The sequence below is a fragment of the Anabrus simplex genome, chromosome 8 (assembly GCF_040414725.1).
Source record: "Anabrus simplex isolate iqAnaSimp1 chromosome 8, ASM4041472v1, whole genome shotgun sequence".
Lineage (NCBI taxonomy): Eukaryota > Metazoa > Arthropoda > Insecta > Orthoptera > Tettigoniidae > Anabrus > Anabrus simplex.
This window is the reverse complement of record NC_090272.1, coordinates 171992650-172018861: the sequence shown is the minus strand read 5'-3', so window position 1 is coordinate 172018861 and position 26212 is coordinate 171992650. Positions and strand designations below refer to the sequence as shown.

At 38.3% G+C, this 26212-nt stretch overlaps 1 protein-coding gene across 1 annotated transcript in view; it reads right to left on the bottom strand.

Annotated features, from left to right (window-relative positions):
- Positions 1-26212, bottom strand: part of LOC136879354 (sodium/potassium/calcium exchanger 1) — a 232766-nt gene that overhangs the window by 67914 nt on the left and 138640 nt on the right. Inside the window, exons 11-13 of the mRNA XM_068229086.1 lie at positions 25573-25707; positions 9949-10081; positions 1002-1126 (exon numbers count right to left, since the gene is read on the bottom strand). Coding sequence (XP_068085187.1) covers positions 25688-25707 — 20 coding nt within the window. The 3' untranslated portion in view covers positions 1002-1126; positions 9949-10081; positions 25573-25687. The remainder of the gene's footprint in view (positions 1-1001; positions 1127-9948; positions 10082-25572; positions 25708-26212) is intronic.

Here is a 26212-nt window from a genome sequence, read left to right as displayed (position 1 = left end):
TTCACAAAAAAAAAAATCCGTTTATTCTATTTTTACAGGGTAAAACAGTATGCTGTGGCTAATTCCAAGTAGTTAATACTGTTTTCTGTATAATAATGCATAAAAAATTTATCTTCAAAACAATGTTTGGACAATATTTAATTTCATTTGTGTCTTATTTCCAAGATCTTATGTCATACATTGGTACTTTTAGGGTAAATTTCCAGAGTTTCAAGGTCACAGAAATCTTTCTTTTTTTTTCCTTTTTTTTTTTTTTTTTTTTTTTTTTGCTTTACGTCGTACTGACACATATAGGTTTTATGCCGACGATGGGACAGGAAAGGCCTAGAAATGGGAAGGAAGTGGCTGTGGCCTTAATTATGGTACAGCCCCAGCATTTGCCTGGTGTGAAAATGGGAAACCACGGAAAACCATTTTCAGGGCTGCCGACAGTGGGGTTTCGAACCCACTATGTCCCGATTACTGGTCACAGAAATCTAAGCCCTACTGATAAATATGTAGTAATGTACAGAATGTACCATGTAACGTTATTTAAATTGAACCAGCTTTTGGACCTAACCACTCAAGAGCTGGTTCTATTCCCGTGATCGTAAGATCTTCGGCCGTGCAAGCCATTTTTGAAATTGTATCTCCATGGGGAGAACATTCTCTTTTGAGAACGGAGAATTCATTTCTTCTTTAGCAGGTTAGCAATCTTTATTTGCTAACATGGCGGGACCACACGGTTGGTCTGCCACTGCTAATCAGAGTCGTGGTGGGGCATGCCAATCCAACTTATGAGCCCAAATGGCATGTCTAGGCGAAACTCTGCAAACGCACACGGCCTAACCATCCAAAAGCTGGTTCTATTCCCTTGATCGTAAGATCTGCGACCATGAAAGCCATTTTTGGAATTATTTAAATTACTATTTTTTATTGAAGATAGGCTATAAAGATCATCTTATTTTTCACCTTCCCCTATTTGCCTATGTTTATAATAGAAAGATATTGGTAATACTTACTATGTGATATGGTGGCTCCTTGTTTCTGCGAGATGTACAGAATACAATCAGAGAACACAGTATTCCTCCTATTAAGAATAATATGATCAGGGGAAATTTATGTTTTGTAATACGATGGTTAGCATCTGGAAAATAAATTTTAAAAGTTTACTTATCAGACCTGTGCACAATTTCACTGTACAATCAGACATAAAATTTTAAGATTCACCATAAAATAAAATATGCATTTACTCGCTGGTCAAAACAGAGAGATGTAGAGATTTTGCACTTCCCTGACAGTTCACTGGGATTGATGGTTGCTAAGAATCATAACGTTCACATGAACATACAAACTAGATGCTGAAGGGTGAGAGTTACATTGTTTGGCAATATACTTTATCTAGAGATCATGCATACTTGACATTCAGCAGGTTGTTTATAACTAGGGCCTGGATGTTTATGACCTAAAAATGTTAGAAATACGCAAGCATTTATGACCTAAAAATGTATTAAAATATGACAATAAATATGACTTAAACACTTTTTGGTCACATTTTCAAAATCTTTAAAATTTTTCTGCTTTTTAAATTAACATTACATTGAAAATATTCTTTCAAAAAACATTCAATAATCATCATCATCATCATCATCATCATCATCTGTTTACCCTCTAGGTTCGGTTTTTCCCTCGAACTTAGCGAGGGATCCCACCTCTACTGCCTCAAGGGCAGTGTACTGGAGTTTCAGACTCTTGGTCGGGGGATACAACTGGGGAGTATGACCAATACCTCGAACAGGCGGCCTCACCTGCTATGCTGAACAGGGGCCTTGTGGAGGGATGGGAAGATTGGGAGGTATAGGCAAAGAAGAGGGAAGGAAGCGGCCGTGGCCTTAAGTTAGGTATCATCCCGGCATTCGCCTGGAGGAGAAGTGGGAAACCACGGAAAACCACTTCCAGGATGGCTGAGGTGGGAATCGAACCCACCTCTACTCAGTTGACCTCTCGAGGCTGAGTGGACCCCGTTCCAGCCCTTGTACCACTTTTCAAATTTCGTGGCAGAGCCGGGAATCGAGCCCGGGCCTCCGGGGGTGGCAGCTAATCACGCTAACCACTCCACCACAGAGGCGGACACATTCAATAATAATAAGTAATAATTAGAGCCCGGAAGTTAGGCAAAATGCCTTTTTTTTATCTGACTAGATATATTGAAGAATCAGAAAGAGATAAATATATTTTCCTGCATTTAGGAAATGTAGAGACAATTTTTATTTTGCCTTTTTGCCTATTTTCGCTACCGTTGCCTATTTTAAGATTTAAAGCCTTTTTTGCCTTTTTTGATCGTTATGCAATGTTTTTCCTGCGATTTACACATTTTAAAAAGCATGCAATGAATTTCCGCACATCAAAGACAGAAAAGGTTGCACAAATTAAATTACATATTGCCGTCACAAATATATATTCAGAATATTGTTCCCTGTAAATCGTCTATTTGTTTTCAGGCATTCGAAAGATTTTCTCAACCCATTCATTTAACCTCTGTAAATAGCAGAACCTTCATTAGTGAAATGAATGCACAAGCATAATTTATACCAGGAAATGGAGAGGATGAGGGAAGTACGTCTCTTCTCCTTCCCCACACCCCTTTTGCTGTGACAATGCCTAATTACCCGGTATTCGCGATTTCGAAATTATAGATGATGCAGAGGAAGGGAGGTAATCACTTCTGTCTAACAGGTCAAACATAAAAGAAGATGTAAGTCTACTGCTGAACTTGTAAAAGGCAACTCGGGTGTTCGCGCTGACTTATTTTCATGCCGAAATTTTCATCGTTGCATGGTAAATTACATGGCTATGTTCGCGAATTCGGTTCGGATACACTTTCTACTGATGGAGCTATACTCTTTTGCAAAATCTGTGAAAAATCTATTAATCACGAAAAAAAGTACTATAAAACTCAACATTTCGCAACAACGAAATATTAAAATATTAAAAAGGTTAAATATTGTTGGCCCTAAGATCAATTTAATATCAACAGCAGTTACAGAATCCAACAGGCAATCTCAGTTTTCCCTGGATCTATGTAAAGCTTCCTTGGACTCCAGAATTCCGTTCTGGAAACCGGAAAATAAATCACTCAGGACGCTTCTGCAGAAGTACACTAAAGAAGAAGTTCCGTCAGAAACCACATTAAGAAAAACGTATTTGAATATCTCCTTTGAAGAGTCCCTGCAGAGGATTCGAAGCAGAGTTGCAGAAAAGAAGATCTGGATCTCCATTGATGAAACTACGGATGCAATGGGACGTTACATGGCCAACATCATCATTGGAACTATGGAAGCAAAGCAGACTGACCTATCATCAGTATTTCTTCTGATGACAGAAGAGATGGAGAGAGCAAATGGTTCCACAGTGGCACAGTTGTTCACAAATTCATTAATGTTACTCTGGCCGGATGGAATACGGCACGATGATGTCCTACTTTTTGTCACAGATGCGGCAACTTACATGAAAAAAGCAGCTACAGCCTTGAAAATTCTCTTTCCTAAAATGCTCCACCTCACTGTCTAGCCCATGGACTGCACAGAATTGCTGAGGAGATGAGAAGTTTGTATCCTCACGTGGTAAGTTAGTTTCGAATACCAAGAAAATCTTCCTAAAATCACCCTCCCGAATCCGGGTTTGCAAAGACGTGGCACCAGAGCTCCCTTTACCTCCACAGCCAGTTCTCACCATATGGGGAACCTGGATCTCAGCAGTCATATATTACAGCAACAATTTGGACAAGGTACGTGAGGTAGTTCATGCCGTATCAGTAGACGAAGTTGCTTCAGTTCGCAAGGTAAAAATGTTGTTGGACCATGAAGAGCTCAGCAATGATCTGGCATTTATAACAGCACATTATAATGTGATACCAGAAGCAATCTTGAAGTTGGAGAAAAGAGATGATTCGCTGGTATTATCTATGGCGATCTTCGAAGATGCAGTAAATCAACTGCTGCAAGCACCAGGAGAAAAAAGAAAGCAGTGTTAGTGAAAAGTGTAAAAGTGTATGAGTGCTAACGTGGACATTGAAAAAAATGAAGAACATTCGTGATGTTCTGAAAGGTGAAAGTTCTGTTTTAACTGGCATCTGTCCTTCCGAAATATTTTGTGGGCCGATGACCTCGATGTTAGGCCCCTTTAAACAACAAGCATCATCAACAACAAGCAAGATATATTTTGTGTCATATTTGCGCCAATCACTTCAGTGGAAGTAGAACGTTCCTTTTCCATGATGAAAAATATTCTTCCTGACAAGCGTCTATGACAGCTGATACTTTGAAAAAGCACCTTGTTGTTGCTTGTAACCAAGGAAAGTAAGATTAAGTACGCTAATTATGTGATAAATTTATAATAAAGAAATGAATGAGTACGCTTTTTAAAATACATATTTTCATTAATGAGTGAGATTCCTCTTTGCTTTCACTCCTAATAAATGCCTTTTTTAATTACAGTACTGCCTATTTTCAGTACCGTATCTCAAGTGCCTTTTTGCCTCTCTATTTTAACCAAAAAAAATGCCTAACTTCCGGGCTCTAGTAATAATATTCATTTTATTATTATATTTTGAATGTATTTAATTATTCAATCGAAAGGTAACTCTCGACTCTGCACAGAATGAAATAAATGTTACATATTGATGGGCGATCAGAAAGAATTACAATAGCAAACTACATAATATATTTTGAAGTTTTCAAATAGGAACAATATTCTATTTTCACGCAACATTGACTTGTAATGGGGAAAAATATCCTCAACGTTGCAGGAGGTTGTTGTTGTTGTTGTTGTTGTAGTCATCAGGCCATACACTGGTTTGATGCAGCTCTCCATGCCACCCTATCCTGTGCTAAACTTTTCATTTTAATGTAATTATTGTATCCTACATCTGCTGTAATCTGCTTGTTATATTCATACCTTGGTCTACCCCTACCGTTCTTACTGCTTACACTTCCTTCAAAAACCAACTGAACAAGTCCTGCATGTCTTAAGATGTGTCCTATCATTCTATCTCTTCTTCTTGTCAAATGTAGCCAAACCAATCTCCTCTCACCAATTCAATTCAGTATCTCTTTATTCATGATTTGATCTATCCATCTCATCTTCAGCATTCTTCTGTAACACCATATTTCAAAAGCTTCTATTCTCTTTCTTTCTGAGCTGGTTATCGTCCATGTTTCACTTCAATACAACGCCACACTCCAGATGAAAGTCTTCAGAAACATCTTTCTAATTCATAATCAATGTTTGAAGCGAGGAAATTTCTTTACTGCTTATTTCTTTTTTTACAAGTTGCTTTATGTCACACCGACACAGATAGGTCTTGATTATTTTCACCATGTTGGTCCGTATTGACTTATATTCAAATTTCTGTAAAAATATTTTCACCGCCTTGTCAATACTTTATACATTTTATATTATTTAATTACTATCCATGTACATGTTTCGAGAGCCACCGCTCTCTTCTTCAGCGGTGCCAAACATTAATTGATCCTTGGACTATGGTACAATGGTATAATATAACAAGTATATATGAATTTTGAAAATTGTCACAATTTCTCTTAGTTTCACCTTTCCTATTTACTATGTCATTTGTTGCAGATTTTACTGGAATTTCCCTAAATAATGAAATCTATTAAATTAATCTCTATATGTTAATTTATGTCCTTATTTACATCCGAAATAATAAATATTTCTTCTTCTCTAAATTTAACATTTACTTGTCATTTAGTGGAAATCCTTAAATAAATCAATTTGTAAAATAATAGATAACATCTATAAAATAGTCCTTATCCTAAAATCGTAAAATCATAAATAATAAATATCAATTCGTAAAATAATAAATAACATCTATAAAATTAGTTATCCTTTAAAATGTTTCTGCTCTCTTCTTTCTTCTTAAAGTCTGCTATAATTTTCTAGACCTCTCATAAATCAGAATATCTTCTCTTAATCTTGTCTAATTCCTTAAATAAATAAACCAAACAAACTAACTTTAGAGACCTTTTGCGGAAAAGACGGCTACTCAGATGTCTGGAGAAATTATTTAGGCCTACTTACTTCATTCCATCTAATTTATCCAAAAATTAAAATGTGGCCTTAATTAAGGCACAGCCCCAACATTTGCCCAGTGTGAAAACAGGAAACCACGGAAAACCATCTTCAGGGCTGCCGACAGTGGGGCTCGAACCCACTATCTCCTGAATACTGGGTACTGGCCACACTTAAACGACTGCAGTTTTTTCTTTAAAAAACTCTTCCTTGTTTGTGCTAGTCTGCATTTTATGTCCTCCTTACTTCTGGCATCGTTAATTATTTTAGTGCCCAAGTAACAATATTCATCTACTTCCTTTAAGACTTAATTTCCTAATCTAATATTTCCTGCATCACCTGCCTTTGTTCGACTGCACTCCATTACTTTTGTTTTGGACTTATTTATTTTCATCTTGTACTCCTTACCTAAGACTTTGTCCATACCGTTCAGTAACTTCTCGAGATCTTCTGCAGTCTCAGATAAAATAACAATATCATTGGCAAATCTCAAGGTTTTGATTTCCTCTCTTTGGATTGTGATTCCCTTTCCAAATTTCTCTTTGATTTCCTTTACTGCCTGTTCTATGTAAACATTGAAAAGGAGGGGGGACAGACTGCAGCCTTGCCTCACTCCTTTCTGGATTGCAGCTTCTTTTTCAAAGCCTTCGATTCTTATCACTGCAGACTGATTTTTATACAGATTGTATATAATTCTTTGTTCTTGGTATCTGATTCCATTCACCTCCAGAATCTTAAATAGTTTGGTCCAATCAATATCATCGAATGCCTTTTCTTGATCTACGAACGCCATGTACGTGGGCTTGTCCTTCTTAATTTGATCCTCTAAGATCAGATGTAAAGTCAGGATTGCTTCATATGTTCCTACATTTCTTCTGAAGCCAAATTGATCTTCTCCCAACTCAGCTTCAACTTGTCTTTCCATTTTTCTGTAAATACAGTAATACGTGTTAAAATTTTGCAGGCATGAGATACTAAACTAATGGTGTGGTAGTTTTCACACTTGTTCGCACCAGCTATCTTGGGAATAGTTATAATAACGTTCTGCTGAAAATAGGATAGCACTTCTCCTGTCTCATACATCTTACTCACTAAATGGAATAACCCTGCCATGCTGGTTTCTCCTAAGGCAGTCAGTAATTCAGAGGGGATGTCATCAATTCCAGGTGCCTTGGTCCTATTTAGGTCTCTCACATCTCTGTCAAACTCTGACCTCAAAACTGGATCTCCCTTTTCATCAGCATCAACAGCCTCTTCTTGTTCCAGAACCAAATCATCTACATCTTTTCCTTGATACAACGGTTGAATATGTTCCTGCTGTCTTTCTGCTTTGTCTTCTTTTCCTAGAAGTGGCTTCCCATCTGAGCTCTTAATATTCATACACCTAGATTTCATTTCTCCAAAGGTTTCCTTGATTTTTCCTGTATGCAGCATTTACCTTTCCCAGGACCATACAACCTTCGACATCCTTGCACTTCTCCATCAGCCATTCTTCCTTAACTACCTTGGACTTTCTATCCACTTCATTCTTTAATCACCTGTATTCTTTTCTGCCCTCTTCATTCTAGCATTCTTGTACTTTCATTGTTCATCAATCAGGTCTAGTATCTCCTGAGTTATCCACTGATTCTTAGTTGACCTTTTCTTCCTTCCTAACATCTCTTCATCAGCCCTACTGACTTCATTTTTCGTGACTATCCACTCTTCCTCTATTGTTTTTCCTTCAGCCTTTTCATTTAGCCCTTGTGCAACATGTTCCTTGAAACAATCCCTCACACTCTTTTCTTTCAACTTGTCTAGATCCCATCTTTTTGCATTATTTCCTTTCTTCAATTTCTTCAACTTCAGATGGCATTTCATGACCAACAAGTTGTGGTCAGAGTCCACGTCTGCTACTGGGAAAGTTTTGCAATCCAACACCTGGTTTCTGAATCTCTGCCTAATCATAATGAAGTCTATTTGATACCTTCCAGTGTCTCCAGGTCTCGTCCACATATACAGCCATTGTTTGTGGTGTTTGAACCAAGTATTGACAAGGACTAAATTATGATCAGTGCAGAATTCAACCAGCCGAGTTCCTCTTTCATTCCTTTGTCCCAATCTGAATTCTCCTACTGTATTACCCTCTCTTCCTTGGCCTACCACTGCATTCCAGTCTCCCATCACAATTAGATTCTCGTCACCTTTTACATATTGTTAAACTATAACCTTAATATACCTTGTAGAATAGGGTTCATTTTCTGTATTGGAAATTCAATAATAATACATGTCTGGATGTTCTTTCAAGTTGGAATTCTGCTCAGTTTTGGTGTTATCTTTTAACTATTTTCTGAATTTTTGGGCAATTTGTATTGTGTGTTTGTGTTTTGTTGGTAATGGACACATAACTGCAAGACATCAAGGGTTTCTGTCCTGGGAGTAAGATGCTGAAGCTGGCCGAAGTTGGTCAGTTGAAAGTACTCTAACAAAGTAACTTAAGTAATGGAAAGGAACAAACACGTGATGAAAAACTTAAAAGGCAGAAAGACAGGATCTTAGACTGGGATACATATCAGAATGTCAGACCAGTATGGGCAGAGGAGGCACAGCACAGTTATCTGGATTTTAAAAAGTAAGTAACATGGCGTCAACAGAGTTTTAACATCAGATCTGTGAAGTGTATGTTCCATTGCTATGAGTGATGGCCAGGTTTTTTTCTGCTTAACGTCGCACCAACACAGATAGGTCTTATGGCGACGATGGGTCAGGAAAGGCCTAAGAATGTGAAGGAAGTGGCCGTGGTCTTAATTAAGGTACAGTCCCAGCATTTGCCTGGTGTGAAAATGGTAAACCACGGAAAACCATCTTCAGGACTGCCGACAGTGGATTCGAATCCACTATCTCCCGAATGCGAGCTCACAGTTCCATGCCGCTAACCGCACGGCTAACTCGCCCGGTGATGGTCAAGTTTGTAAGTGAGTCAGGTTATTCAAGGAGTATGAGAAAAGGTGCATGATGACCTGTGCTTCAAGTGACTGTCTGTAATTATCTGTGATGCTGTGTATGTAGTAGACATCAAAATTCATTAAAAGACAGTTCACCATTTTCACACTGTCATCACATTTGTCACGTGGTTCAAGGTAGTTCTGCACAAAATTGTGTCAAATACATGGATGCTTTCTGGGGAACACAAAACAAAGTAATGTGCCATTTATGACAAAATACTGATGAATTACTGGACCACATCATCAGAAGGGTCAAGAGGCAAGTGTCCTAGAATCTAAGCAACAATCAATAGAGTGGTGCCATAATATTATCGCCAATGTACATGAAATTCAGACATTCTCAGCTTGCAACATTATGATAACTGTGTTTAGGGACAGACATAATGTTTTGCTGGTGGATTTCAACCTGCAAGGGACAACAATAAACACAGTTGCATATTTGAAACTTTGAAGAATCTTTGCTATGCAATCCAGAATAAATGCAATGGCTGTAATCTGCCAGAGTTTTATTGCTCATACACAATACAAGGCTCCACATTTCTAATCAGATGCAAGCTCTCATTGAACTACTTGGCTAGCAGCCATTGGATCATTCTTCCTACAGTCCTGACCTTGCATCCAGTGACAACCAATATCAATAAGGATACTTGCCAGCACCAATAATGAAGTGGAAATGGTGGTTGAGGAATGGCTTACGTTGTCAAGGGTTTCAAAACTTATCACAAGTTATGATAAATGTTTAAATTAAAATGTAAAGTATGGGTGAAGTAGCTCAAAAGATGTTATCTGATAGAAAATAAATTACTGGTACTGAAAAATATTTTGTAGTTCATATTTTATTGCAAAATATCTACACCCCTCATATCTGATATTATTAAATATTATATGTACTTACAACCATATGCAGAAATTATATACAGTGGGAGTGTGATGCAGAGTAAAACGCTCAGTGGTTTACACCATCCCCTCATTGGTTTATGGATGGTTACTACTGGGACAGTTAGCTTTAAGAAAAGCACTGCAGGACTCTGCAAGAGAAAACAAGAATGCATTTCTTGCTGTAGTGTACACCTTCAAATCCAGACAAGTAGTCTCAATGTGCAAGGATGTTTATAGATTTGAACTCAGTCTCATATGAACAACTTCTCCACAGTTTAGTTGTTATAAGAACAATTAAAAAGGAGGAAAAGAGTTTCTTATAGCTTTCTGATTGTAAACAAGGAATGAAGTATCACCTACATTCACGTAAAAATATGCAAACGTAAATTACTGTCATGGTCTGTAGGCTATATAAGATGGCCTAGCATATAAGATGACTGAATTTTCAGAACATACACTGACTGACAGAGCAAATGCAACACCAAGAAGGAGTGGTTCGAAAGGGATGAAAGTTGGGGAAAAAACAGAGACGGCACGGACGAATAATTGATGTTTATTTCAAACCGATATGCAGGTTACACAATGCGCACGGCATCGACTCAGTAGGATGTAGGACCACCGCGAGCGGCGATGCACGCAGAAACATGTCAAGGTACAGAGTCAATAAGAGTGCGGATGGTGTCCTGAGGGATGGTTCTCCATTCTGTGTCAACCATTTGCCACAGTTGGTCGTCCGTACGAGGCTGGGGCAGAGTTTGCAAACGGCGTCCAATGAGATCACACACGTATTCCATTGGTGAGAGATCCGGAGAGTACGCTGGCCAAGGAAGCATCTGTACACCTCGTAGAGCCTGTTGGGAGATGCGAGCAGTGTGTGGGCGGGCATTATCCTGCTGAAACAGAGCATTGGGCAGCCCCTGAAGGTACGGGAGTGCCACCGGCCGCAGCACATGCTGCACGTAGCGGTGGGCATTTAACGTGCCTTGAATACGCACTAGAGGTGACGTGGAATCATACGCAATAGCGCCCCAAACCATGATGCCGCGTTGCCTAGCGGTAGGGCGCTCCACAGTTACTGCCGGATTTGACCTTTCTCCACGCCGACGCCACACTCGTCTGTGGTGACTATCACTGACAGAACAGAAGCGTGACTCATCGGAGAACACGACGTTCCACCATTCCCTCATCCAAGTCGCTCTAGCCCGGCACCATGCCAAGCGTGCACGTCTATGCTGTGGAGTCAATGGTAGTCTTCTGAGCGGACGCCGGGAGTGCAGGCCTCCTTCAACCAATCGACGGGAAATTGTTCTGGTCGATATTGGAACAGCCAGGGTGTCTTGCACATGCTGAAGAATGGCGTTTGACGTGGCGTGCGGGGCTGCCACCGCTTGGCGGCGGATGCGCCGATCCTCGCGTGCTGACGTCACTCGGGCTGCGCCTGGACCCCTCGCACGTGCCACATGTCCCTGCGCCAACCATCTTCGCCACAGGCGCTGCACCGTGGACACATCCCTATGGGTATCGGCTGCGATTTGACGAAGCGACCAACCTGCCCTTCTCAGCCCGATCACCATACCCCTCGTAAAGTCGTCTGTCTGCTGGAAATGCCTCCGTTGATGGCGGCCTGGCATTCTTAGCTATACACGTGTCCTGTGGCACACGACAACACGTTCTACAATGACTGTCGGCTGAGAAATCACGGTACGAAGTGGGCCATTCGCCAACGCCGTGTCCCATTTATCGTTCGCTACGTGCGCAGCACAGCGGCGCATTTCACATCATGAGCATACCTCAGTGACGTCAGTCTACCCTGCAATTGGCATAAAGTTCTGACCACTCCTTCTTGGTGTTGCATTTGCTCTGTCTGTCAGTCAGTGTATTTATAAGAAAAATTAAATACAGTAATGAATGTAATTTCTTCTATAACTAAGATAATTTAATAAACCCTAAAGTACTGGAAAGGAACAGCTCAGTGTCAAATTGATTGTCATAGAGGAATAAACTTCTGGTAGATAACAAGTGGATTTGAAACTTGGTTGTTCCTTCCTAATACCCACATTACCCATTCGGATCCTTCTTTTCTTTGTGTATCTTCTGCATTCCTAATCTTTTGTTACCACCTGTATTTGTTTTTATCTTATGTTTCTTCACTTTCCCTGTATTTATCCAGCTTTCTTCTTATTCTATACGGTACTTCCCACATGAAGACTGAAGACCTGTCAAGGTGGCCTCTCAATGAGTGATGAAGCCGGGAAGCAGAAATGAGCTTGTTGGAGGCTGAGAAGAGATTGTTGCTTGTTGTTGTTATTGTTGTTGTTGTTGTTGTTGTTGTTGTTGTTGTTGTAGGGTTATTATGGTTTAACTTCACTTTATTATCACATATAACGTTAAGCTAGTAGTAAGCTCAAACTATAGTATTGTAAGCTGTAGTATTAAGCGCTGGAAATATTTAAGTTGTGTGCGAATTTTTATATGATGATGCTAGATTTAGAATTTTAAACTAGTAGTATTCCTTGTAATATTTTCTTTCCATGTAATTGCTTGTTGTACTCTTGTTGTTTGTTTGTTGTTGTTGGTTAATTATGTTAACTTTATTATTACACTACTATAAGTGACCATTGCCACTGGGATATTTCCCATTTGTGATGTATTTGTTAATAATAATAATAATAATAATAATAATAATAATAATAATAATAATAATAATAATAATAATAATAATAATAATAATAATAAAATAGAATAACTGGGACTGATGAGGAGACAACCTATCTATTTAAAGATAGCAGCATATTATGAAGATGTGGAAACTGTTCTTGTCATTTTATGTTTTCACATTTGTTCTTGTCTCCTCTTTTTATCACTCCCTCTTCCCACACTGATCTGGCGTTTTGTTCATCCTATCATGAGTTCTTTTTCATGTTCCTATCTCTCTTAATCAGTTCTAAAGGAAATCTGAGAACAAGAGTTTAATTTTATTTTTTGCAGACTGAACACTGAAAGGCATAACAGTCTTTAATGATAATATATGTATGTATATTGTGGGCTTTCTTTATATTTATTATGTAATGCTAATAGGCGACGGAATGTATCGGCATGATTTGCCAGTAGGCATAGTGCCAACAGTAAAAAAAACCTACAACCTATTTTCCATTCAGTGACCGGGTCAGGGATGGAATGAATGAAGCCCCCATCTATCGGCGAGGATAGCAATTGTGCCGGCTACCAAAGCCTGTTGCAATCCTCTGGGGCAATTATTAATGACTGACAGATGAAATGAAATGATAGTGGATAGTGTTGGTGGAATGAAAGATGACAGGGAAAACTGGAGTACCCGGAGAAAAACCTGTCCCGCCTCCGCTTTGTCCAGCACAAATCTCATAGGGAGTGACCGGGATTTGAAACACAGAACCCAGCGGTTAGAGACTAATGCACTGCTGCCTGAGCTACAGAGGCTTTTAGTGCTAATAGTAGTGCTAAATTAATAAACTTCATTGTTTGTCCGTATTGAACCAAGATTACAACATTTATTATAATTTGGGTCCACCTTATTCAATACATAAAAATTGTTGCTTAGATGTAATTACAACACATATTTCAATCAGAACTAGTTTTGATGCCACTCTGCATCATCATCAGCTGATATAAATTTGTGGAAAAATCAACAATCATATAAGTTTATCTACTTCAAATTGATCACAATTTAAAACCATATTAACAACATGAAACTGTGTTAAAATTATACTATATTTTCTACAAGTCCGAGACTTGTGAGTCTTAAGCCATAAACTGATAAAAACATACAAACTGGTTTGCTCACACTGCTTGCTGTGCTTCATTGCGCTTCGCATGGACAGCGATCTTTTGAGGTCCGCATTGAACTGGAAACGTTGTCCTTAATGACATCTCAAAGGACTTATGGCTCGTTTCCACCTCAATAGGATTGCTCCATTAAGGGGACACTATAGTGAAATTTAATGAATTTTGAGGAAAATATCAAAATTGGGTTTAGAACTCTAAAAAATACCCTGATGTGTGTTCTTTTGAAAAATGCTTTTAATTTTTAAATGCCGTCATTTTAAAACCCACAGCGCCTCATTTAAGTGGCACTGCACTAGCATTTAACTGTCCCATGGTCTACCGGACACGCATCTCCAGTTGCTGCTTTCCCTTCCTTACGTCTCTCTCATTTGGATTTCAAATGTAATCTAAGCATTGAGTAGCAGATGTGGTATTCTGTATGATGTAGTTTAAAAAATAATGCCAACATATCAGAGACTTGCATCAGATGCACTGAGACAAAGGTGCACAAAAGGGAAGACACAAAATCCAAATGAGAGTCTTCACAGTGTTCTTTGGAATAAATGTCCAAATGTCCAAAAGAAGTATTTGTTACTAGGAATAAACTTCAGCCTGGTATTGTGAGTGCTGTAAGTGAGTTCAATATGGAGTGTGTTAGAACACTTGAAGTCCTTCAGTCCATCGGAGGGAAGCCAGTACCAACTTCTGCAGTGGACATCAGTCACCAGAGAGACCAAAGGCGCTTACAGCAAAGCAGGAGCTCAGGTGAAAGCAAACAGCTAAGGAAAAATAATAAGTTGATGAAAATATCACTGGAGGAGAAAAGTAAGAAGTCTGAAAGGCATACTTTTTGTTCTGGACAGTTCTAAAGTGAATGAAGTTGCCTAGATTTTTATTTTGCATTTTATGGCTTAGCAAAATCTTCATGATTTCTTTCACAAAAATAATCCCTTATCATGCAATTTTTGTCTGATGTAGGTGAAATTTAACACAGTAGCTAGATAGTTGGTGCATAAATGTCAGTATGCATTTTGCTGTTTAAGGTGATTCAATATTTTTTTGTGACCTACCAAATTCTTTGTGTACACATATTTTTAAAGAAAAATTAAACATTACATTTTAAAAAATTCTATATTTCTCAAAGAACAAACTGTGAAACTGATGTTTGTTGGCATAACTACACAGCATATTTGTGCAAAATTTGGTGCCAAATGGAAAAGTATTGTGATGCAAGGGACTTTTTTTAACAATGCTGGTAAAAGGAAAGTAAAAAAATTCCTACTCAAGAAATTGTATAGGTACAATATTGAAAGCCGGTTGCATTAATATATCTGAGGAAATACACCTCAGAATAAAATATGGAAAAAATTCATTGAAATAATATAGAAGTTAGAAATTTCACTATAGTGTCTCCTTAAAGGGACACTAGTTTTTACTGAATCATTTCTACTACGATTCTATGTCAAGTTTTAAGAAGCGCGATAAATTAAGCACAAAGTTTCTTCAAGACTATTTTATTTTTAAGTTGTTGTTCTTTTAAATCTATGTTATTTCATAAGTGAGCAAACTGTTTTACATATGTTTTTATCAGTTTATGGCTTAAGACTCGCAAGTCTCGGACTTGTAGAAAATATAGTATAATTTTAACACAGTTTCATGTTGTTAATATGGTTTTAAATTGTGATCAATTTGAAGTAGATAAACTTATATGATTGTCGATTTTTCCACAAACTTATATCAGCTGATGATGACGCAGAGGGGCGTCGAAACTAGTTCTGATTGAAATATATGTTGTAATTACATCTAAGTAACTATATTTATGTACTGAATAAGGTGGGCCCAAATTATAATAAATGTTGTAATAGTAGTGCAACGTAAATAGAATCCCAAATGCCGCATAACAAATTTTACGGAAATAAACTTAACGATTTATTTCATTTACCCTGCTAGACCAAACGTCAAATAACACAGCTACCTATGTATTAAATGATGCAGGTTCCAGAACGCACTGACTATGCATTGTATTTTTGACATAAATGCCTTTGCTATAAGGCTTCAGTGTAGCTGTAGTGCATTTTCAAAGAAATGAAGTATTTTGAAAAGTTATGACAGAATTAAGCATAACACCAAAAGCAACTGCCCTATTATTGGTCGATAGACAACTCTGTAAACATAAATGACATAGAAGTGGATTCATCCAATAATTGGATATCAATCCAGTCGCTCATACACAGCATTACTTAATGTATGCGTAGTAACAAACAGTTGCATTCAGTACTGGAAGACTATGGACTGCAATCCATTAATCTGTGTTGTGACCTCAAGGACAGCTTTGTACTTTGATATTGCATGTAACTTATATAGCATCTAGAGTCCTCATATTTCATGCCACTATGTGCATATTTCTTGTGTTATTCAACGGACAAATGTCTTCATTCTAATAACTTTGCAACTAATGGGATAACCCCGGTTTCATTTTACCATAAAAATATCTAAAAATTAGGTTCCTGACTTTAAACTATTGTATTCTACCTACACAGGATCTTATGAAGGTTTCAAATATCAATTTGTTTTTTAAATCATTAGTTATTGGTTTTGATACCACCTTTTACTCCGGAAAGCTTTTCATACAAGATGTCCTCTTTCATAAAATTAGGATAAATTATTTTAAAATAGTTTGTAAAAAATCTGAAGGAAAGTTGAATTTTCATTGATTAGTGTAAATTTTCGATAGTTCATAATAATGGCAGAAATAATAATAATCTTATGGCCTCAGCTACCATGGGCAGACATTTCAATTTGACGCCATCTGGCTGTCTGCTCGTCAATTTCGACGTTCCGTTTTACTCTAGGCCCACTAGATGGCAGACCAAGTAAATCGAAACTCTCTTGGGCGTCTATGGCTGAGAACTAATGAATTTTGTCGGGTAAACACCAAATGTGTCACCAGAGATCTTTTACATGCCAACATCGTACAACATGGAGTGTCGAATGGACTTTTTTCCGCCCTTCAAAAATCCGACTACCTCTGCCGGGTTTGAACCTGCTATCTTGGGATCCAGAGGCCGACACTCTACCACTGATCCACAGAGGCAGCAATATCAGACCTTAATGTGGCAACCATTACTGTCAATGGTCTTGAAAATGGACAATGCATGACGATGTACATGAAGATGAGAATATTGTCCTTGTTGTATTGTGTTTTCATTTTTGTTCTTGTCTCCTCATTTTATTGCTCTCTCTTCTCACACTGACCTGTCATTGAGTCTATCCTATTATGTGTATTTTTTCATGTTCATGTCTTTCCATATATAGCTTGATTTGACACTTGTCTGTTCCTTTCCATTACTATGAATTTTTCAGCTCATTTTTCTCACGTGTTCTTTTTTAAAAAGAACATTTTTACACATGAACATTTTATCACTTAAGAATTTAAGAATCATGATGGAACGTTCTGATTGTTTAGATAATATGTATATTTCATCCCTTTCTGTAATGTAGCTGAAGATGGCCCAAAAGAGGCCAAAACATGTCCTAATTATGTAACAACGTTTTTATTTTAAAAATGAACACAAATGTAATTGTACTGACTAGCTGGACAAACATATTACCATTTTTCTATTCCACAACACATAATTGGTGACAAGGAAGACTAGTATTGCAAGTGACAGTCATACAACTATTGCAACAACAACAGCAGCAACAGTGACAATTCTTGCAACAATAGCAAGCTGCTTTTGTAAAAGCGATCACTGCACCACAACAGGTCAGTTTGCTTCTGGCATTTCCCACTTTTGACATACATAAGGAATACTGGATCACATATGCAGACAGCGGGCACCATTTCTGAGTTCATTCGGCAATGATACATGTGAGCTGTTAAGGAAATTAAGTCCAGAAGAAGACATAAGGTACAATTTGTAGACCTGATGGCAAGGTTGACAGGATATTTTAATAAAGAACCACATACTGAAGCAGCCTGGTAAAAAAAATTTTTAGTGTAGGATGAAAGTAGGTCAGACACACCCAGATTGGATTGCCAAATTAAGAGGAATTGAAAAATCTTGTAAATTTTCATTTTCATTTTCAAGAAATCTTCTGGTGCATCATATACTGACTTGCTAATCAGGGACATGATAGTGTAAATAGTCCAAAACAGGAGGTTTGTGTTGATGCTGTGAAGCAAAGTGACCCCCCCCCCTCCACCCCCCATTAGCTGAAGTACAAAGAATAGCAACAGTTTATGAAGTGATGAAGAAGATAGCATTGGAGATCACAGAATCTACAGAAATAACTTAAGTCTTTAGACAGCAAGAAAAAACAGAATGACGTGAACACCAAGGGTGATAGCCAATGTACACCAAGAATGGACTGAAAGGAAATCTGGAATAAGGCAACAGACAACTAGGTAGGGCCAAAATCTTAAATCATATAGAGGTTGCTATAAATGCCATGACAAATTCAACTGTAAACTTTTGAAGGCCAAGTGTTTCAGGTGCAATAAAATGGGGCCATACAATTGGTCTGTTGGAACAGACAACAGAAGATGAATGGGTGCCAGCAAGACAGAAACAGGACGGAGGTGAACTTGGTCCTCAACAAAGATAACAAAGTTAAAATAATGCATACAGCATCAAAAGTTAATCTTTCAAGTAGATACAGGATCATCAGTATCATTAATTACAGTAATCTGTCAACATACCATAAACTGGGTGCTTCTAAGTGTACATAAGCAGGTGTCAGTTTAATAACATTTGACAAGTAGCGAATTAATGTGAAAGGAAAGATGGCCACTGAGGTGACTTACAAAGTAAATAGGAGAGTAGGAATAATTGTGGTGAATACGTGTAATACTTCTAACTTGGTTTCAGAATTGATAACAGGCAATATGATAATGGATTTAATGAATAAGTATGCTGATGTGTTTGCAAATGGTTTTTGTACAGCAGAGAATTTTGAAGCACATATTTAGTTAAACCAGGAGCCACCCTTAGGTTTTATAAGGCACATCCTGTACCAATGGCACTTAGAGAAAAAGTTAGAGAAGAATAATTGACAAGGTGGCAAGAGGAAGGAATTGCAAAGCCTCGAGCAGATGGGCAACCCCATTACGGGTGGTGAAGGAAACTGATGGAGGCATTCACTTGTGTGGGGATTTCTGCAGTACCATCAACAATCAATTCAAGGTAGACAGTTTTCTATTTCATGGCCGGAAGAACTATTTCATAAACTAGCAGGGGTCAGTATTTCTCGAAGGTGCACTTAAAAGATATCTTCAGTTACCCCTAGATGAGGAATCCAAAAAATACATTACGCTTAATACACTACTGGAGCTACTAAAATTCCTGCACTTACCATTCAAAGTGGCCTCATCAGCAGCTATTTTCCAAAGATTTCTAGAACAGATTACAGCACAAAGTCCTGCACTGTGCAAATTACTGAGATGACATTAGATAGATAGATGGATAAGGAATGGGTGAGCCCTGTTTTCACAGGGCTCCACACGTAGGTCTATGAAGACCCTTTGTGTCCCTTAAACAGGTTTGCCTAGTCCAGTCCTAGTGCTCCTATGAAGGATACCAGTGTTCGGTTGTTGGCATTGCTGATGTCTTCCAGGTTCACAAAGTGTAAGCCAAGATATTGATGTCTAGTGCGTGCAAGAGCCTCGCACTGACACAACACATGCACAGAGGTCTCTTCCTCCCTACCGCATCTTCTGCACATCTGATCTTGACTGATTTTCATGATGTGTAGGTGTCTCTGTAAGGTATTGTGGCCTGTCAACAGTCCAACTACCATTCGTATTCTGGTTCTATTCAAGTTTATTAGGACCATTTTATATCTTTGGCTGGGCCATTCGATAAGTTCACGTGCCTGCCTTGCTGTGGTTAACCGCTTCCAAATGTCTAAGTAAGACTGGTTTGTCCACTGGGATATTATCAGTTTCACTCTTTGGAGTGATACTCCCAGGAGGGGCTCCTATGAAAGGACCTTTTGAGCCTTGTTTTGTTACTTCGTCAGCTTCTTCTTTTCCACTGATTCCTGTGTGCCCAGGAACCCATAACAGGGTAACTGAGCTAAGTTCACACAGTTTTTCTAACAGCCTTTGGCACTCCCATACCATTATGGATGTTGTTCTAACTGCACATAGTGCTTTTAACACTGCCTGGCTATGAGATGACATTTCAGTCACAGGAAGAGATAACAAGGAGCATATTCAGAATTTGGAAATGTAACTCAACAAATTACAAGAGCAAGGTTTGCAAGCAAAATGATCAAAATGTGAATCTTTTCCAGCCAAAAGTCCATTACCTGGAACATGCAGTAGATAAGCAGAGGATCAGACCCACAGAAGAGAATGTGACAGTAATATTAACCATGCCAGTACCTCAAAACATTAAACAACTACGGTCATTCATGGGCAAGGAAAACTACTACCGTAAGTTCATTCTGGATTTTGCAACATTAGTGGCACCACTCAATGACTTACCGAGGAAAAGTGAAAAGTTTGGTAGGTCAAAATAATTACAGCAAGCCTGGGAAAATATTAAAACAGTATTAGTCAATGCATCAAAATTATCGCATTTTCAACCAGGAAAATGGTAACATTAGCAGTAACTGATGCATCAAACTATGGACTCGGAGCAGTACTACCACAGGAGGATGCCTCGAGAGAGAAATGACCAATTGTGTTGGGATCGAAGACATTAACAGAAAAATTATTCATTAATTGAGAAGGAAGCCTCAATGAATACCTCTATGGTAACTTTATTATCATTACAGACCACAAACCTTTGGTCCAGTTATTCTACCTGGGAAAGAAAGTTCCAGAAAACACACTAAGAAAATTACAACGTTGGTCATTATTTCTATCCAAGAATGATTACAAGAAATTGTAATGTAGCACAGTGCAGCATGCCAATGCAGACGCCCTCTCCTGACTGCTATGTGGAACAGGCAATGATTAATTAAATCGTATAGATGTTGTTTGAGAGAAGTCCACCTATTTTGAAAAAACACTAAAACAATGTATTAACATTATGAAAATACAATTACATCAAATAGGACATCTTAAGCTACTTGAGTAAGTTAGAACAATTGAGGACCGTTTTTGCAAAACTTCTTTCTGCAAAAAATTGGAAATTTACTTTTTTATTGATTCACATTCATATTGAAGTCCTCTATAGGATGGTGAAACCTGTTTTTGTATAACTTGCTTCTTGCTGCAGTAATAGTCGATAAAATTTAGCGAGCTTTTGCAAAACTAGCTTTCTACTACTTTAGAGTTACAGCAAAACTTGCTTTCTACAGGAATGATTTTCATTTTGAAGTAATTGAAATTGTTAATCTTTATAACTGCATGGATTTGGTTTAAAATTAATACGACAATGGTTCTCTTGTTGGTGTTAATAAATATCTGATAAAATTAGAATGATACTATTTTCCTTTCTTTTTGTGGTTTCTTTTATATTCATATAGCATATATGCCAAAGACAATGTTTAAATTATTTTGAAGACTATGATATCGAATGATTTTGAGTGAAAGCTGGATAAAATGTCCATGTAAATAAATTTCATAGAACAAGAATAACATTCTCTTCTGAATTAACTGATGGTGGTGATGATTATTGTTTTAAGAGGAAGTACAACTAGGCAACCATCCTCTATATAACACTAATCAGAGGGAAAACTGGAAGGGATCCGACACTTCGAAAAATGAAGGTATCGGCCAAAGGAAGAAAAAGGCCACGAAGGGCATGACAATGAGAGACTCCCTAGGCCTCCATACGTAATACCGTCAGGGTCGGAAAAGAACAAGAGTTGACCAAGGGAGGTCGAATAGAATAGATGAAAGTGAGGAGCCTGGAACAATCAAGTGGAAATAATGCCAGGACTCAGCCAAGGGCCCCGTGGTCGCCAAACCACGCTCCAAAGTTCAGAGCCCCTGGAGCCGCTTTTAGTCACCTCTAACGACAGGCAGGGGATACCGATATTCATCAGAGTGTACATATCAGAAATTGCAGGAATGGTGTACTGTAAAACTTACACTGTTATTAAATACGTTTAATTGATGGAAAAACCAAGATAACTCATGTTTTAGTAAAATTACTAACACTTTCTTCACTAATATTTTGTGTAGAATGCAAGTTTTGAAAGAACTGTTGATTTTTGAACCCTCATACAGTGTACAATTCTTAAATTAAATAAAACTCAAAGATCACCCTGTAATAAGCACTAATTATAAAGGTGATCAACAAAAAAGAAAGTTTATAACTGAAAAGCCCTTCTCGGAAAACAGTTTTTTGTCTCTCCTGAAAAATTTCACTTTTTCACAAAGCAAGTTTTGCAAAAATGGTCCTCAATTCCAAAAAACATAGAAAGATATACATTAAATAAAATTATATCACACAAGATGATGCTCAGTCCTTGAGCTTGCCAGTGTGCCAGCCAGCACAAGACCAGTGAGGTGAACTCCTCCTTCTTCATACAATAAAATCTTTCTACATTACGCATCTTTTATGAGCACATCCAATGTTTTCTTTTACTAGTTTGATTCTCCAGGAACTTTCTTCACTTGAATTTTTGAGAGGAGTTACCCCTGGTCCAATCAACACCACATTTGTTCAAGAACATTCTGCTGCAATTCAAAATGTAAACATACATTCTCATGTTCTCATGGACACCAAGTATTTTATATATAATAATTCATACTTTAAGTGTAATCATACTAATAATATCACATTTGCCCTACATATGCTTACTTGACTGTCCTTCAACAACAAGAATAATGTTTTTCAAAGACTTTTTAATATGAGACAGCCCATGTCATTGTAATGACATGTTTTTAAGACTATAACTCGACAGGCAGTGCATCATCTTGTGTGATATAATTTTATTCAATGTATATATTTCTATGGTTTTTGGAATTGTTCTACTCATAACTTCTTTAAGTAGCTGAAGATGTCTCAGAAGAAGGGATGAAACATGTCTTACTTGACATAACTGTATTTTGATAACATGAATACATTGTTTTAGTGTTGAAATAAAAGCAGACTTCTCTCACAAAATATCTATATGATATAACTAATCACCATCAATACAGGCTTTCAACCATGAAATTTATTTCATGCCAGACAATGATTTCGATACCCAAGAGGAGGAATGCCTTCAACTGGATATGGAGATGGAAGATACAGTTAGACATTTCCCAACTGATGCACTCGAGGTAGTGTGGGAGGCAGATAAGGATGCAACGCTTGCACTAGTATGCTCCTTCTTTAAGAACAGTTGACAAGAAGAGCTGCCTAAAGATATTAAAGTTTTTACACAAGTAAAAGACTCACTATAAGAGCAGTACTTCTACTAGAAACAGGCGAGACGTTCAGACTCATAGTTCCATAAATTCTTTGAAAACCAGTCCTAGCACTCCTTTGTGAAGAGCACTGGGGCATGGTCAGGACTAAGCATCCAGCACAGAAGCAATGACAGTAGATGCAGAGTGGGTCTCGGCCCATAGGTGGCCACGGCTGGTCCGTGGTCCAACAGCTCTGCACTCTGACCGACCAACCAAGCAGAGAAGGGGTGGCCATGGCTCCACCGTGGCTATACGCCTCTGCATATTTGGGAGGTGGGACAGGGCTGGACCTCATGGCTGGCCCCAACTGTCGGCTGTCTTGAGAATGATTTTCCGTGGTTTTCCATCCTCCTGCACTAAGGTGAATGCCAGGACAGTTCCTAGTACAGGCCACGGTTGCCAACCCCCTCACCTTCTCCGAGCATCTCCTTCACCATAACAAATCTTCCAGCCTGAGAGATGGCATCACCCTCTAAGAGGCCTGCCTCCCCCATCAGGGGAGCAATGAAAACATTTTGGTAGTAGTAGTAGTAGTAGTAGTAGTAGTAGTAGTACAGAAGCAATACTGCTGGCCTGATGTTGATAAGGATATTGAACAAACAATAACATTGTTTTAAACTTGTTAAGTCCAACAGAATGCTCCTCAAAATGACTTATTGCTGTGGCCTCTAGCAGAAAGACCACAGGTAAGGGTACATTTGGATTATGCAGGCCCATTACCGAAATCAGTGTGATTAATAATGATCGATGTCAAGTCAAATTTTCCATTCGTGGTAGAGATGCATTCAACTACAGCTTCTGCCTTCATCAGGGCTTTGCAGAAAATATTCACAACCAAAGGCTTGCCCAGTTCATTGGAACAACATTTAAAGAATTCTGCACAACTAAGGGAATCCACCATATCCTCACCTTACCATTCCACCCAAAATCCAACGGTGAAGAAGAATGGTTTGTGCAGATATTCAAACATGGGATGAAGAAAGCAGTGCACACAGGATTAAACAGTGAGGAGGTATTATTACAGCTATTAGGAGACTATAGTGCCTTGCCAAGTTGATAGGAGAAGTCCTTTGCAGAAACTTCATGGTTGCCAGCATTGTACATTACTTCCTCTGTTATAACCTGCAGTGGTGTATACAGCAGGGAGCAGAGAAAGATTTGGCAAAGAAGACAAAGTCTATGCCTCAACATTCCGAGCATATCCGAAATGGGTACCGGTACCAGGGATAGTCAACTGCACCCATGAGCTCGACTGTACGAGATTAAAACTGCAAGCAGGCTGATTACTTGACTTCAGGACCGGTTGAGAAGGCAATACATGATGACCGAGGCTGCTGATGCTCCCTTACACAGCAGCCATCTGTTGCAGACAGAACACTAGACACACTGATTGAAACGTACTCTCTTCAGGATGCTGCACCACCCAGGGACGAGGATCCATATAACAACACAGTAAACATGGAGAGCACTATACACCCTCAATACAGAAAAGGGAAGAGACCCCACCATTTTTCACTGTACCTTCATATTTAAGAGGGGAGAATGTTGTGGTGTAAGTTGAACTGTGCACACTGATCTACGGAGGAGAGCACTACATGTGTGATGGCTCTGCCAGCACAATAAGAGCGCAGCCTGGTGGAGTATTTTTACTGTCTGGGAGTGACATAAAAGATGTCCACAGCCCAGCGGAGATGAGTTTGCCACTACGTGACAACCGTCATTGTCATCATCACTGTATTTTGTTGTACTTGAAATACTAAATATAGATGTGTTGCAAATTATGTAGACTTATGTTTTTGGTTGAATGTTTGCAGTGAGGAAAGACAGTTTAATTTTATTTTATTATCTAATTATGTTCATAATAAAGACATGCGTGAATCTTTAACCTAGACAAAACAAGAACACTTTCATCCTGACTTGTAGCAGGAGTTTTCCATTCTGGAGAGGGTTCTGTGATGGTTCTAGAGATCTTTCTACATTGAACTGAGCTTTCTCCCTGATATCTTGACATTGTGAATGTCCGAGTGTTCCCGTTAAGTGTACATATCTGCGGTGCACACATGTGAATGTTCTCCTCTTCAAGAATAACTACCGGCATATGCACTAGGCTACCACTGCATCTATGTGACATGACAAGTACGTATTCCACAACACTCTACCATCTGAAATGGCTGACTATTTACCCAGTTTTAAATCCAATAGAATATCTATTTGAAACAACAGGTGATAAATATAATCAGCCAATTATATACTCTGACAGAACTTTGGGACCTCCTGATACAGAAGTGGTTTGAAATTGATGTTGAATATTTCCACAGCCTCGTGTACTCCCAATCACACAGGATTCATGCTGTTATTCAAGCCAGAGGTTGCAATACTTTATTAATAGAGGAGACCTTTTATTTTACTATTAATCTTTCTTTTAAAACAATAATCACCACCTTTAAAAATACAGTTAAAGTTTAAATTATTATATTTTCTGACCTTGATTATTAAGTAAGATTTAAAGAAGCATGAGGATGTCTTCCACTCTTCCTTCACTATAGGATTGATCTTGTCTATGAAATCACTCCACGCACTCTTCATAGGAGACTTTTCTTCACCTACGAACACACAGACCTGATTTGCTTTGTTAATTGGAAGAAAATTCTATAACAGTCATCTTTTTTAAAACATTTCCTAGAACTTTACAAATTAGCATAATAGAAAGCAAGGAAAACCAGATAAAGAGTAGGGTTGAAATGGTAAGGTAGGAATGGCTCATCGTACATTTTTAAAAAGAAACATTCTCTGTACTTTGCTCAAACTTGAAAAATACTGAGACCACAATTGGAATATTTTAATAGCTGTTATGAACAAATATCATTTCATGTGGATATTTTCAGGTATTAGGTTGTATAGTTTACACTGCATTCATACCATACATTGATAAAGTACAGAACTAAAATATCATAGCATGATCTGGCTGTGTTGGCAGTAGCTTCAGCTCCAAAGTAAGTATCTCAGTTAATATACAAAAATATCCTGTCACTGAAGCGTGATAGGTAGAGCGATTCCCTGGCAAATAAGAGAGTCTTGGCTCAATTCCAATTTGTGTTTTGCTACTTTAGCTTTACACTGAACA